General features: G+C 41.9%; 1 protein-coding gene across 1 annotated transcript in view; it reads right to left on the bottom strand.

The window, feature by feature from the left end:
• LOC143776512 (organic cation/carnitine transporter 2-like) overlaps nt 1–13,351 on the bottom strand; it is a 65,581-nt gene that overhangs the window by 30,177 nt on the left and 22,053 nt on the right. Inside the window, exons 2-4 of the mRNA XM_077265963.1 lie at nt 7,380–7,483; nt 3,923–4,077; nt 2,047–2,218 (exon numbers count right to left, since the gene is read on the bottom strand). Of these exons, the coding sequence (XP_077122078.1) occupies nt 2,047–2,218; nt 3,923–4,077; nt 7,380–7,483 (431 nt within the window). The remainder of the gene's footprint in view (nt 1–2,046; nt 2,219–3,922; nt 4,078–7,379; nt 7,484–13,351) is intronic.

Below are 13,351 nucleotides of genomic sequence, written 5' to 3'. Positions count from 1 at the left end.
TTTGGAGGTGGGAATATCATGGTGTGGGGCTGTTTTTCATCTTATGGCAATGGCAAACTTCTTAGGATTGAAGAAAGGATGAATGGACAAACGTACTGAGACATTATTGATAAAAATCTGCTGCCATCTACCAGGATGATGAATATGAATTGAGAGTGGATATTTCAGCAAGACAAAGATCCCAAACACACAGCCAAGGAAACTCATTGTGTTTAAGAGACAGAAAATAAAGCTTCTAGAATGGCCCACCAATCACCTGACCTGAATCCAACAGAAAATTTATGGAAAGAAGTAAAGCTCAGAGTTCACAGAAGGACAAACGGAACTTTCCGGATTTGAAGAGTGTTTTTGTGAAATAATGGGCCAAAATCACACCTGAGCAATGCATGCAACTAGTTTCTCCATACAAGAGGCATTTTGAAACTGTCATGACCAACAGTTTTGTATGAAGTATTACATTTCAGTAACCGTGTTCAATACTTTTTCCCAGTGTCATTTCTCATTATTACACGTAGCTTAATTTATGGACATCTATAGTTTCATTTTTTTGTCTGTGTGGTTTGCATGGGCTGTTACTGACATCTGGAGGGAATTTCATGTCAATAACATATTTAGAAATATATTTACTTTACTTTCAATACTTATTTCACCTGCTGTATAATAATGTGTCAATGAATGTTTACTTAACCTCTTAAGACATATACTGTGTGTATTATTCCCATAGTCCTATTTAGAAAAGGCTATAGTCACTTCAAAAATACAGCAATTACCGGTACATATTCAATTATGGAATACCACAAAAGAAAAGAAGTGAAGAAGTAGTATTAAAAATAGTGAATTTATTGATAAATATTTTAAAATATGAAATGGATAATACAAAGAGACACCAAACAAGGAGGGGGAGGGGGTTTGAAACCAACAGACTAAGAAAGGGGATAGCACTGCAAAAATCCACCAGGTTAATAAGGTAAAATTAACCAGATTATATCATAAAAAGATGAAAATTATGATGATACAAGATCAAAGAATCAGGCAAAGTACACCGTAATCATATACATGCACCTACAGGCCCCAACAGAAGAAGCTTTTGCGAAACGGCGCTCGTCGGGCGCGGGTGAATAGCATTAGCACTCCACCAACAGCGCAAGGCACCACCAGCTTTACATTTGCACAACAGGTAATCAGCCCATGATACGGGATTTTTTTTCCTCCTCTTGATACTTCTCTTTTGGTGTACATAGTGCTTTTTCTCTCCAGTTTATTAACAACTAGATGTTGTACAGCTGGATATACACTACCTCTTTTTACTGGGGAGACCTAATGAATGGAATATCTTGATTCTGATTTATTTCCTGTAGGTGCATGTATATGATTACGGTATATTTTGCCTGATTCTTTGATCTTATATCATCATAATTTTCATCTTTTTATGATATAATCTGGTTAATTTTACCTTATTAACCTGGTGTATTTTTGCAGTGCTATCCCCTTTCTTAGTCTGGTGGTTTCAAACCCCCTCCCCCTCCTTGTTTGGTGTCTCTTTGTATTATCCATTTCATATTTTAAAATATATACTGTGTGTATGTAAGGCATGTGGGGGTGAGCTTTAAACCATGCCGATGTAAATGTATACCATGGGTTTAAAGCTCCTGGCTGTGCAATAAAACATGATAAAAAAATAAAAAAAAACCCACAGTGCCCACATCAACCTAACCGCTCTGGGACCGTATGAATTATATATTAAAAAGTGTAAAACAATGAAATTGTTAAAAATGTGCTAAATGATTTTACTAGCAAAATAAGTTGGGGCCAATAAATCGTCAAATGGCCAATTGGAAACAATACTTCTCAACTTCATGAATTGTTCCCTTAATGGCAGTGATTACGTGACTGTACTCTAGACTGATGGGCAGAATTATTTGCCTTTACGTTCCAATGGCCCTGAGAAAAATAAAGCAGTAATCTGATTGCTATACATAACTCCCATCATTTTTTCAGTTGCCTTCATTTTTATAAGTCTCCTCTATTAACCAGAAGGAAACTTACCACCACAGAGGAATACAGAACAGGCCAGGAACAGTGAGCGCCATCAGCAGCCAGCGCCAGTCTCTGATGAAAAATGCAATTAGCGGCAACAACATGTATCCAATAGCATAGAAAATACACACACCCAGCGTAGAGAATATGATGCGCACTGACTTGCCAAGTATCTCTGCCCCTATTAATAAAAAGACAATAAAAGGCGACATTTAGTGGATGGGTGATGCCGCTTTATATAAAAACTAGTGAAATATTGAAAATACAAAATTCACCACGCATAGCCAAAATGAATCCAAGAGTAACAATTTGTTGACTAGAGCAAGAAGGAAAACGAAATTAAAGCACAATATCAACATTTTGAATAATCTGCCTTTGTCTAAGGTGGGCTGGATTTGCTCAAGCCAGATGGGCACAACGATGCCTAGCCTGAGGCCGGGGTCCCTGGGAGCTTCTCCCCACCTTGCTCACCTGGACTGACAAGTCTATCCCTACACACACGAAGACACCTGTCAGTTAACAGGATTGAGACTGTGAGAGCTGGGGACTGGCCTCATGAATGAGCTGGGGACAGGCCTCGTGAATGAGCTGGGGACAGGCCTCGTGAATGAGCTGGGGACAGGCCTCGTGAATGAGCTGGGGACCGGCCTCGTGAATGAGCTGGGGACCGGCCTCGTGAATGAGCTGGGGACCGGCCTCGTGAATGAGCTGGGGACCGGCCTCGTGAATGAGCTGGGGACAGGCCTCGTGAATGAGCTGGGGACAGGCCTCGTGAATGAGCTGGGGACAGGCCTCGTGAATGAGCTGGGGACAGGCCTCCTGATTGAGCTGGGGACAGGCCTCGTGAATGAGCTGGGGACCGGCCTCGTGAATGAGCTGGGGACCGGCCTCGTGAATGAGCTGGGGACCGGCCTCGTGAATGAGCTGGGGACAGGCCTCGTGAATGAGCTGGGGACAGGCCTCGTGAATGAGCTGGGGACCGGCCTCGTGAATGAGCTGGGGACAGGCCTCCTGAATGAGCTGGGGACCGGCCTCATGAATGAGCTGGGGACAGGCCTCATGAATGAGCTGGGGACCGGCCTCGTGAATGAGCTGGGGACAGGCCTCGTGAATGAGCTGGGGACCGGCCTCGTGAATGAGCTGGGGACCGGCCTCGTGAATGAGCTGGGGACCGGCCTCGTGAATGAGCTGGGGACAGGCCTCGTGAATGAGCTGGGGACAGGCCTCGTGAATGAGCTGGGGACCGGCCTCATGAATGAGCTGACACGTTAAACAATCTCCTTTCTGAACTCATATGGCAGCCTGTCTATCCCCAACTTAGGAGGATAATTTACCTCCCAGGTTAGACAATTGGTTTTGCCCGGAAAAAATTAGATATTAGGGGGATATTACTAATTTGCACGTAAGAATTTTTTTTAAGTTATTGAATTTGGTGCATTGAGCTCCTTAAAATATAAGTACTGCTTTCTTTATATATTGTTTAATGAGACATCGAAAAGTCAAAAGGGAATTTTTGATATCACAGATTTTTTTATCATTTTATCCACTATGAGAAAACACTTCCCTGCCGCAATTCCAGGAAAAGATTTTTGCAAATATTGATAGAAATGTGGATTACTGTATGGCCCAGATTCATCAAGACTGGCAATTTTCTAACTGGTGTTTGTGAGGGGGCATGTTGGAGCCAGATGCTCCCGATTCCTTAAAGGGGCACTTGAACTACATCACTATTTCTCCCATCAAAAACAACGGCATCTGCAAAAGAGGCTCAATGGACAGATATAATTGTAGCCTAAATATAAATATTCTGGGTGTATGTTGGGGGGATGAAATCAGTGCATACATTATACAGTACAGGAAAAGAAGACCCGTAGTCATGTCTTACCAAGAATAAAAGCTGCCACATAATTGGAGATCTGTCCCATCCCAACAATGAGGAACAGCACACTAAACATTTCCCAGCTGACAGAGAACACTTGCACTATGCTGAATCCAGTCTGCACGGCCATGGTAATAAACAGGACCTTCTTCCTTCCAAACCTGTGAACGAGTTAGTAAAATGTCACTTTAAGCAAGTCTACAGTTACTCAATATGTCAAACATTTCAGCCAATAAAAATCAAGAGTGACATACAACCTACATTTAACATATGAACATGACTGAGTGGAAAGTCCACCATACACATCAGGTTCAAATCATCCAAACTCATCAATATCCAAGGGATAGGCAGGCCATGTAATGTGTATGGGGGTCTCCCTACTCACCCCCTACAGATGATGATGGAAGAGAAAAATAGGTAGGTTGAAATTCATATGCTTGATCCTTGTGTCCTGTGGAGCATAAGCCAATGCCAGATCTGTCTGGCAGAAGTTTACTCCAGCTTTCACTGAAACCACATGAACCCTCTATTGAGCTTTGCTATGTATGGTGCAGTCATAGTTACACAGGTTGAAAAAAGACCCAGGTCCATCAAGTTTAGGGCTCATTCTCACTTGCGATGAAATTGGACGAACAAAATCCGATAAAAAAAAAATGAATTCAATTCTGACCAATGTTATTCTGTGATTGTTTGTTCATCTGCGTTTTTTTTTTCCAGCTCGGATCGGATCACGATGGGACTGGAAAAAAGTTGCAGCATGCTGCGATTGTAAGTGGAAATTGGATCGCATCCCGCAATAGAAGTCAATGGGTGCGAGAAAGAAAAAAAAAAAATTACACAGCACTTGGACCATAAAAGTGCTGTCCGATTTTTTTTTTTTTTACACACCAATTGCATTTGAAAAGCCGGAAATTCATATGCCGTGTACGGTAAGATCACAAGGACAAGTGAGAATAGAACACACGGTGCCGTCTGACAAGTCCTGCGAGTTCATGGCCAATGAACTCACGTCACCTATTTGACGTTGGCGCGAGTGCCTTGGGAAATTTTCCCACGACGCACGTGCTGGTGTCAGAAAGGTGAAGCAAGTTGATTGGCCGTGAACTCACAGGACCTTTCAGACGGCACCGTGAGCAGGAGAACTTTCTCATGCTCGTAGTGCCCTCAGACAGAGAATAGCAGTTCACAAGCAGACACTGAGCACACGGTGCTCAGTGTCTGCTGGATGACAGGCTGTATGGATGCATCATGCATTCATGCAGTCTGTCATCTAAATGTAACAGAGCTAGACATGTCGTGGGACAAATGGATTAAAAGCATCTCTGCGGAAAGGTGAGGAATATTGTTATTGGTTTTGTTTTTTTAACTCTTTTGCAGATGATGAGGGCATCGGGGGAATGGGCGAGGTTGTAAGTATGGTTTAATTAAGAATATTAAAGATGTCTGTGTCATTCTATCAATTAAGGGACTTTTTTTCTGGGTGTCTGTGTTTTCTTACAGTGTGACTATGGGGTTAGTAATGGGGGCGTCTTATTGACACCTCTCCATTACTAACCTTGGGGCTTGATGTCACCTGACAATACAAAGGTGACATCAACCTCCCCCACCTATCACCCCACTTGCCACCGCTACAGGGCAGGTGGGAAGAGCGAGGCCAAGTGCCAGAATTGGAGCATCTTAGAGATGCACCTTTTCTGGGGTGGCTGAGAGCTGATGTTTTTAGCCGGGGGCAGTATCCATGGCCCCTTCCTAGGCTATTCATATCAGCCCACAGCTGACCCAACGTCTTTTTTTGTGGAGGTCCCCCATTTTAATAGCCAGTAAAGGCTAAGTATACAGTTGTGAGCTGATATTCATAGCCTGGGAAGCTCCATGGGTATTACCCCCTTCCCAGGCTATAAACATCTACCCCCAGCCGTCGGCTTTCCCTCTGCTGGTATCAAAAATTGTGCGGGAGCCCATGCCACTTTTTCCAAAAAAATTATCTTTTATTAATTAAATACACGTACAGTAAGCTGCACACACACTGTACTAATTGTATTTGTCACATACATCTATATATCTATTCTATTTGCATTTAATGTATGTAATCCATCTCTTCTATCCTGTCGGCTCCTGCTGTGATTTTACAGTACATGGCACATGAATTGCCAGCTTTTCTTGTATCTATCTATGCAATTTAAATACATATATGTGTGTGTGTATTACTGACCTCTATATATCTATGTATTCTATGTGTATATATCTATTCTATCTTTTCTATTCTAACCTGTCACTCTCTGATTTTACTGTACGCGGCACATGAATTGCTGGCTTTTATTCTATTATATATGTTTTGAAGAACATTTCCTTTGAAAAGATGTGTAAATCACAGAGAATTTCTCTATGTAAAAGCTCATGTTAAAATTGCATTGCAGTCAGATAGCAATCACACTACATTTGGATGTAAATCTGATGCTGGTGTGAAAAATCGGATCGTACTCGCATAAAAAAAAGTGCATGACACTTGCATTACACTCGTCAGACTCTCCTGCATCAAAATTGGACTGATTTTAAAATCGCTAGTGTGACTCCAGCCTTCACCGTTCTCCACCCTGAGAGCGATGCTCTCTGGATTGACTTATACAGGTGTATGGGCACCTACTCTGAGCAATGGTAAAGATGGATGGCAACATGGGATGCACACAGTGATGCCACCAAAGGAGCTAGTGGCACAAATGTGAACGTGTAGCCAAAACACCGGGACCACTATTATTGTGGACCTGCCATGAATCCACGTAAGTCTATTGCAGATATTCTAGTAATCGTCTCTAGTCTTACACTTGGCCTTTGTCATAAACTGGCCAATATTATTCCCAGGCACCCTGCCAGGATTGCACAAGGTTATTATGGGTGTAGTATTGACAACAAATGGATATATAATAAAGTCTATTTATTGAGTCTGTATTGGCCACCAAAGATAGGTTGAAAGATGGTAGGATTCATGTTTCCTGTGGATAGAAGATATTAGTGCACGGGTGATGATGTTCATGTACACCCACTAAGCATTATACTAGATCTAAGCAAGATGAGGATCTAACCAGATATTTATTGCAATATTCATTGGCAGTTAGTAGTGATAAGTGAATATACTTGTTACTCGAGATTTCTCGAGCATGCTCGGGGGTCCTCCGAGTATTTTTTAGTGCTCGGAGATTTAGTTTTTCTTGCCGCAGCTGAATGATTTACATCTGTTAGCCAGCATAAGCACATGTGGGGGTTGCCTGGTTGCTAGGGAATCCCCACATGTAATTAAGCTGGCTAACAGATGTAAATCATTCAGCTGCGGCAAGAAAAACTAAATCTCCGAGCACTAAAAAATACTGAGGACCCCCGAGCATGCTCGAGAAATCTCGAGTAACAAGTATATTCGCTCATCACTAGCAGTTAGGAATGACACTAGATTAATAGAAAAGCAACTTACCTGTCTGACATCTGTCCTGACAAAAATGAGCCCAGCAGCACCCCCAAAAAGAACACTGATGACGTTAACGGCACCTTCCAGTCATTATCGCAGATGAGGTTCCACTGGAGGAACAAACCAAAAAAGCTTTAGTCAAGAGGAACAACAGGAAGGTTAAAATCAAACTTCATTTAAAGGGTTATTTTGATCTTCGTAAACAGCTACTGTTGGATAGTGCCTATAAATACAAAAAAATTTGCCATTTACTGCCTTTTAAATTTTTTAGTTATTTGAGATATTAACACCTTCCTTTTATTTATTGTTTGTCGTCTTGGAAACCGACCATCACTGCTAGACGGCAGAACATGCACAGTGATTATAGGATCTTTTCTATTGAGCTTGCAAGCACTGTTTTGAATATGGCCAAGATCGGTAGAGGGCGCTATAACCTCCTAAACCCGCCCAGTTCAGCGCATTGCTACAAAGCTAGACAGCAGCAGTGGTCAGTCTCTTAAGCAACAAGCAGTTTAAAAAAAGTGGTAGTATCTCAAGAATGACTGTAAATTTTAAAAAGTAATAAAATTGAAAAAGTGCTTCATTCTACAAGTTGAATCCATCTATGGAGATGGGAATAACCCTATAACAGCCATATTACATATTTTACCTTTCATTCTTGGGAGCAAAAGGGGAAAATGTCTACAGCTGGAAGCATGCAGGAGCATCCACATGGGAATCACACAGCATATCATAGTTGTGAGCGACACATAGGTGCGACCATGAAGGCGTTTTTTATTTTATATTGTAATATAGTGGGAACAGCTACACATAAAGGAAAAAAACTGTCTGATAATTCATGTGGAGCAACTTTGTCAACATTCAACATCTTGGGAAATGTTCTCATCCTTCACAAGCATTGGTGTACTGGGCAAGGGCAGGCACGAGAAATGGAGACCTGTGCACATCTCCCCAGGTTTGGGAAGTAGAGGCCACCAGAACAATGCCAGGAAACACTGACATACCTTGTATGTAGACACTTTCCTGTATCCCACTGGGATTAATGCATCACCTGCATGGGAGCAGGGTTGTAAACATTACTAATCCATTAGCTGGAAGCACAGCAATAACTGTGCACTTTAGCCCCTGGAAAAGCCGATTAGATTACTCTGAAAACGTGAAAGTAGGTGAGAGTGCACCCGGCTTATTGTCAGCACTGAAGATAAGCAGCACAATGAGCTTGACGTTCTTGTCACCAACATGATTCTGCAATTATTGTACAATGCAAAAGCCACAACTAAGATGCAGCCACATGATAACCGATGGCCCATATAGCGGGGAGACATAGTCGTGTTCTGGCCTGCCATTATTCTGCGCGATGGATTCCCTTTAACTAGTTTACTTTCTAAGGCTATGTTCACATTCAGCGTTAACAGCTGCTTTTTATAGTGCCAGCAAAAGATAAGAAATTTCACAAATCTCATGGACGTGTTTGTTTTTTGGTTTTCCTCTTGACTGAATGTGAGAGCTCCTGGGTCTTTTTCAACCTGAAGCATATCCATTCATTCAGAATTTGGCAGGGATCACACATACGAGAAACACGGCCGAGTCTCGCATGTTAATACCCGGCATTGCCGCCGTCACTCAAGAGCGGAGCGTGCAGCTCCATGTATTGCTGTGCGACCGCACGCTCTGCTCCGGAGTGCCGGCGGCAGGGCCGGATATAAACATGCGAGACTCGCCCGTGTTTCTTGTATGTGTGATCCCAGCCTTTGAATGTTTGTTTTCACTCACAGAAAGCAAAAAGAGAAAATGAAAATTTTCAGAAAACGTTTTTTAAAGCATTTTTTTGTGAATAAAAATTAATATCATTAAATACGTACTGTAAACAAACAGAATCCGCATCCAAAAAATGCTGCAAAAAAAAAAAAAAGCATCAAGAGTGCAGGTTTTGATCTCAGCGCTTTTTTCTGACAAAAGAGATTTTGGCTGCAGAAAAAACCCATAGCAAAAACGTTATGTGTGAACATAGCCTAACCCTTGTCTTTGAGCCCATTCTTAGTTTTAGGATGTCCAGCCTTATTTCCTGCTCCTAAGGGTAAAAGACCCAATAGGATGATAAGTTGTGGGCCAACAATGAAGGTGCCGGCAAATGAAGAGGCTCTGTGTCTATATGCAGAATAACTAGAAGGTCTTTTTTTACCATTTACTAGAACTCCTTAGTAATGCAGACATTTCTAGTATTGCTGCAGGGCTAACCAAACTTAAGAGGAAATGACCATATGACTAAGTGGGACTTGTCACGATTTATAGTTCTTTCAGAAATCACGAGACATTGACTTGTTAGCTCAACACAAGGTTCAAGGAAATATTAGCTTATCTTAATATTCTCATCCTTCTCATAATAATATGTCTAAAATCCAAATTATTAGCTACAAAGAATACATGGTGGCCTACACCACAGCACAGCGAAAGCCGAAAACCCTGGAATGGGGAAAGCTGACAGCCGTAACTGGCTTTTTGCACGATTTTTGAGACATTCTACTAAACGTACGACTTTTTGCACTGAAGGGTCATGAAAAGATTAAAGATAATTAATGACTGCGAAAATTCATATAGAGAACCTCTGTCACTCCAGCCCTTTTCCCCACCCAGCACCACCTCCTCCTGAGGGCTTCTTTGCCTAAAGACACACAGCACAGGGGACATCAGTTAAACAGGAGGCAGCAGCACTGGGTGGGGAATAGAGCTGGGGTGACGCAGGCTTCAGATACACCATATCACTGTTCTTCAGCATATCAATTAAAACACTGATTTCTCAGGAATGGAGGAATAGATTGGTCATGTAAATGTATTGCTGGACACGTCTTTGAAAAAGCTACATGTGCATAGAAATAGTTTGGGAAAATAAATCCTTTTGATTTAAATAAGCACTCCATTCCCCCCCATGCCGCTTCATGTTACACATTCAGATTCTACATTACTGTGGGTACTTTTCGCTTTCTTAAATTTACATGCGAGTTAGAATTTCAGCTGAGGCGGGAGATTTTCCTTTATTCCTATGTTGTGATTGTTCCAAATCTAGTGATATATTGCTGATTGCTGAGAATCCCAATGCCAAGACCTTCATTGATCTTGGGAATAGGGATCAGAGGGGCCATTCATTGTCTATGGGACTGCTGTAGATTGTCCTGTGGACCGTGAATGGAGCTCTAGTTGCATGCTTGTACGCTTCTCCATTCTAACATAGTACTTCAGAGCCTTCTTGGGATTGTTGGGTGACCCCCAGTGATCCCATGGATAGGTGCTAAATTGGGACAACCCCTTTTAAAGTTTGAACTTCATTTGTTGATGCATACCAGAATGCAGAAGTGTAATTTGGTACAAAGTAAATTAGATGTTTAAAAACATGGTACCAATGTTAGAGTGGTACATCCGATAACTGGTTACCTTTAGAGGAGCACTGTGCCTGTATCAAGTATAGCATTCCAAATGTCTTCATTCCCATGACATTAAGCCAGCCAAATCCACCAATTTCAACAGCCATCCAATGTATTTGAATGACTGGAAGCGGCTTACTATGCCCTCCCCATTGTTAATGTTATCATTGTTCCAGAAAGGTAAAGCCACTACATAGAGGAGGCTGAGTTGCCCTACCTGCACAATGGGCTGCAGGACCCCCCACTGAATTAATATACTCTTCTTGGTGAGTAGGGCCCTTTAAGTAATTACTTGTCCGGATGAATGCTTTTGTACTTGAGAGTCCCTTTGCAAAAACGTTCCTGTCCTCCAGCGATTCTAGCTGCCCTCAGCGGAGACATTTGTTTCTGTCATTCTACCCTACGTTCCATATCATGAATTCCTTCTCTGAGATTCCTAATTAGATAACGGTCTACGACATCCAGTAACTTACAGTTGCTACAAATACACTTTCCCCACTATATGGCATGATTAACACATATCGCGGGATGAGTGTGCATTAGCATTAGGCATCTCCAACATGAAACCAAGAACCTCTGCTAACAATAAAATAATGAATTCTGTCTAAAGTTCTGCTCTTAACCCCAAGTCAGCGTGTACACGAGTCCTATTCTACAAATTAGCTTTCTATCTGGAACTTTAACAGTGGTCCATGCCAAAATGTGGAAAACTTACCTCAGCTTATCCTTAAATGTGTCTCCTCAACACAAGAGAACATGTCCAAATGTGAAGGTATTGCTGCGAAACCAGAAAATGGTGCAGCCGAAAGTCTTCTGCAGCATAGTCTCTCCTACCAAAACTGCTTCTCTAGCTGCCCCTCACCAACAATTGGGGGTGTCAGGAGGACGTTATGGAAAACCCTTCTTTATTGTATATATCCTGGTCATGATGATGGGCCATTCCTAATCTAGTCAAGTCACAAGAGTGGCCAATTGTGGCTCTTCTGCTCCTCATGGATTTCTAAAACACATGGTGTCCAAACCCCTGCCATTCCCCAGACTACCTTCAGCTTCAGAACATACTCATTTGGAGTACAGATGATAGCAGTGAAAGGAACAACTCAGCACTTACGTCTCACTGACTCCGGGCATAAGCTGCTAATGCCCATGTGCCACTGCCATTTTACTGGAGTTAATTATTATTTTTTTTTTTTTAAAGACCACAATATTAACTGCGCAAGCACAGTATTTAAAATAGGAGGCAGGTCATTGAGGGATCAGTCACCTAGCATTTTTGCCCAGAAGGATGACAATGAGGCCAGAGCACCACATGAAGACCTTCACAGGCCGCCCTGAAGCACCAGAATCTCATTCACTGAAAATAAAGATGAAACAACAACCACAAGATGGATTTCTTCAACTCAGGTATCATTTTAATCAGTCTAACGACGACAACCTGACAGTGTCTGTAGGTTACTGAGCACAATCCTGATGACAGATTTGCTTTACAGGGGAAGTCCTGCAATATTTTGTTTAAACCATAATGAATGTTCTAAAAAATAAAATAATGGTATTCATGATACCAATCCTCCACCATTACGCTTGAAATGCAGCGTGCGTTTCCTGTCGATCTTTGCACTTTCTGTTCGCCTGGAAGGACATAGGAACGATGAGACCAATCACTGGTTGTAGTGGTGAGGCGTTGATCACAACTGCAGGTAATAACTGGTCACATGTCCATCTGGGGCAGACTAGAAGTATGGAGACACCCATCAGATAGCTGTTTGCCTAGCAATATCTGCCAGCTATCCTTTCTGACTCCCCTACCCATGGACTATGGGCTAGGCCAACACCTCCAGTGTGTGTGGGTCTATAAGCAATAGTGGAAGAGGAGCAGCGGGTGGTCAGTAAGGTGAGGATACTTCATTTTATTATTTTGAAGCATGGTGGACAACCTCTTCTCAGGGTTATTCCAGATTTTTCTGATTAGTGTTTGGAATAGGAAATCATGCACTCCTGTATCATACATGTATTTTATACGCATTGATAGGAGAACTGAGTAGGGCTAAACATGCATCAGCCATGCCATCCATATGTGGTCTGTTTTTCGTGGACTGAGTGATAGGAGAATTTTTAGAAACCTCAGAAAACTGATTAAATTGATGGTAATGATGAAAATCAGATAAAAAAAAAAATACTGACACAATTTGCGCACAAGATAAACCACTGATGTCTGAATGAGGCCACACAGTGCATTTTTGATAAGTTTGTGATCACTTTTACACATAGGGCCAGACAGGGATGAGCAACATTTTTTCCATCAAATAATTCAATCTTCATTTAAAGGGATTGTTTGGGACTTTAACATGGACGAACTATCCTTAGGCCAGGTTCACACAAATTCAGAAGTGGTGATGTATTTCTATGATACTTTCCTCTGATCGTTCCACTCCTGGTTTATACTGACCAAATACTGAACCTTGCGAACTTGGCCTAAAGATAGGCCATCAATGTTATTTTGCTATAAAAATAATCAGTGTCACTGAAGACTGCTATATACTCATCAGGCATAACATTAAA

The sequence above is a fragment of the Ranitomeya variabilis genome, chromosome 5 (genome assembly GCF_051348905.1).
Source record: "Ranitomeya variabilis isolate aRanVar5 chromosome 5, aRanVar5.hap1, whole genome shotgun sequence".
In the NCBI taxonomy this organism is placed as follows: Eukaryota; Metazoa; Chordata; class Amphibia; order Anura; family Dendrobatidae; genus Ranitomeya; species Ranitomeya variabilis.
This window is presented reverse-complemented; position numbering and strand designations above follow the sequence as displayed.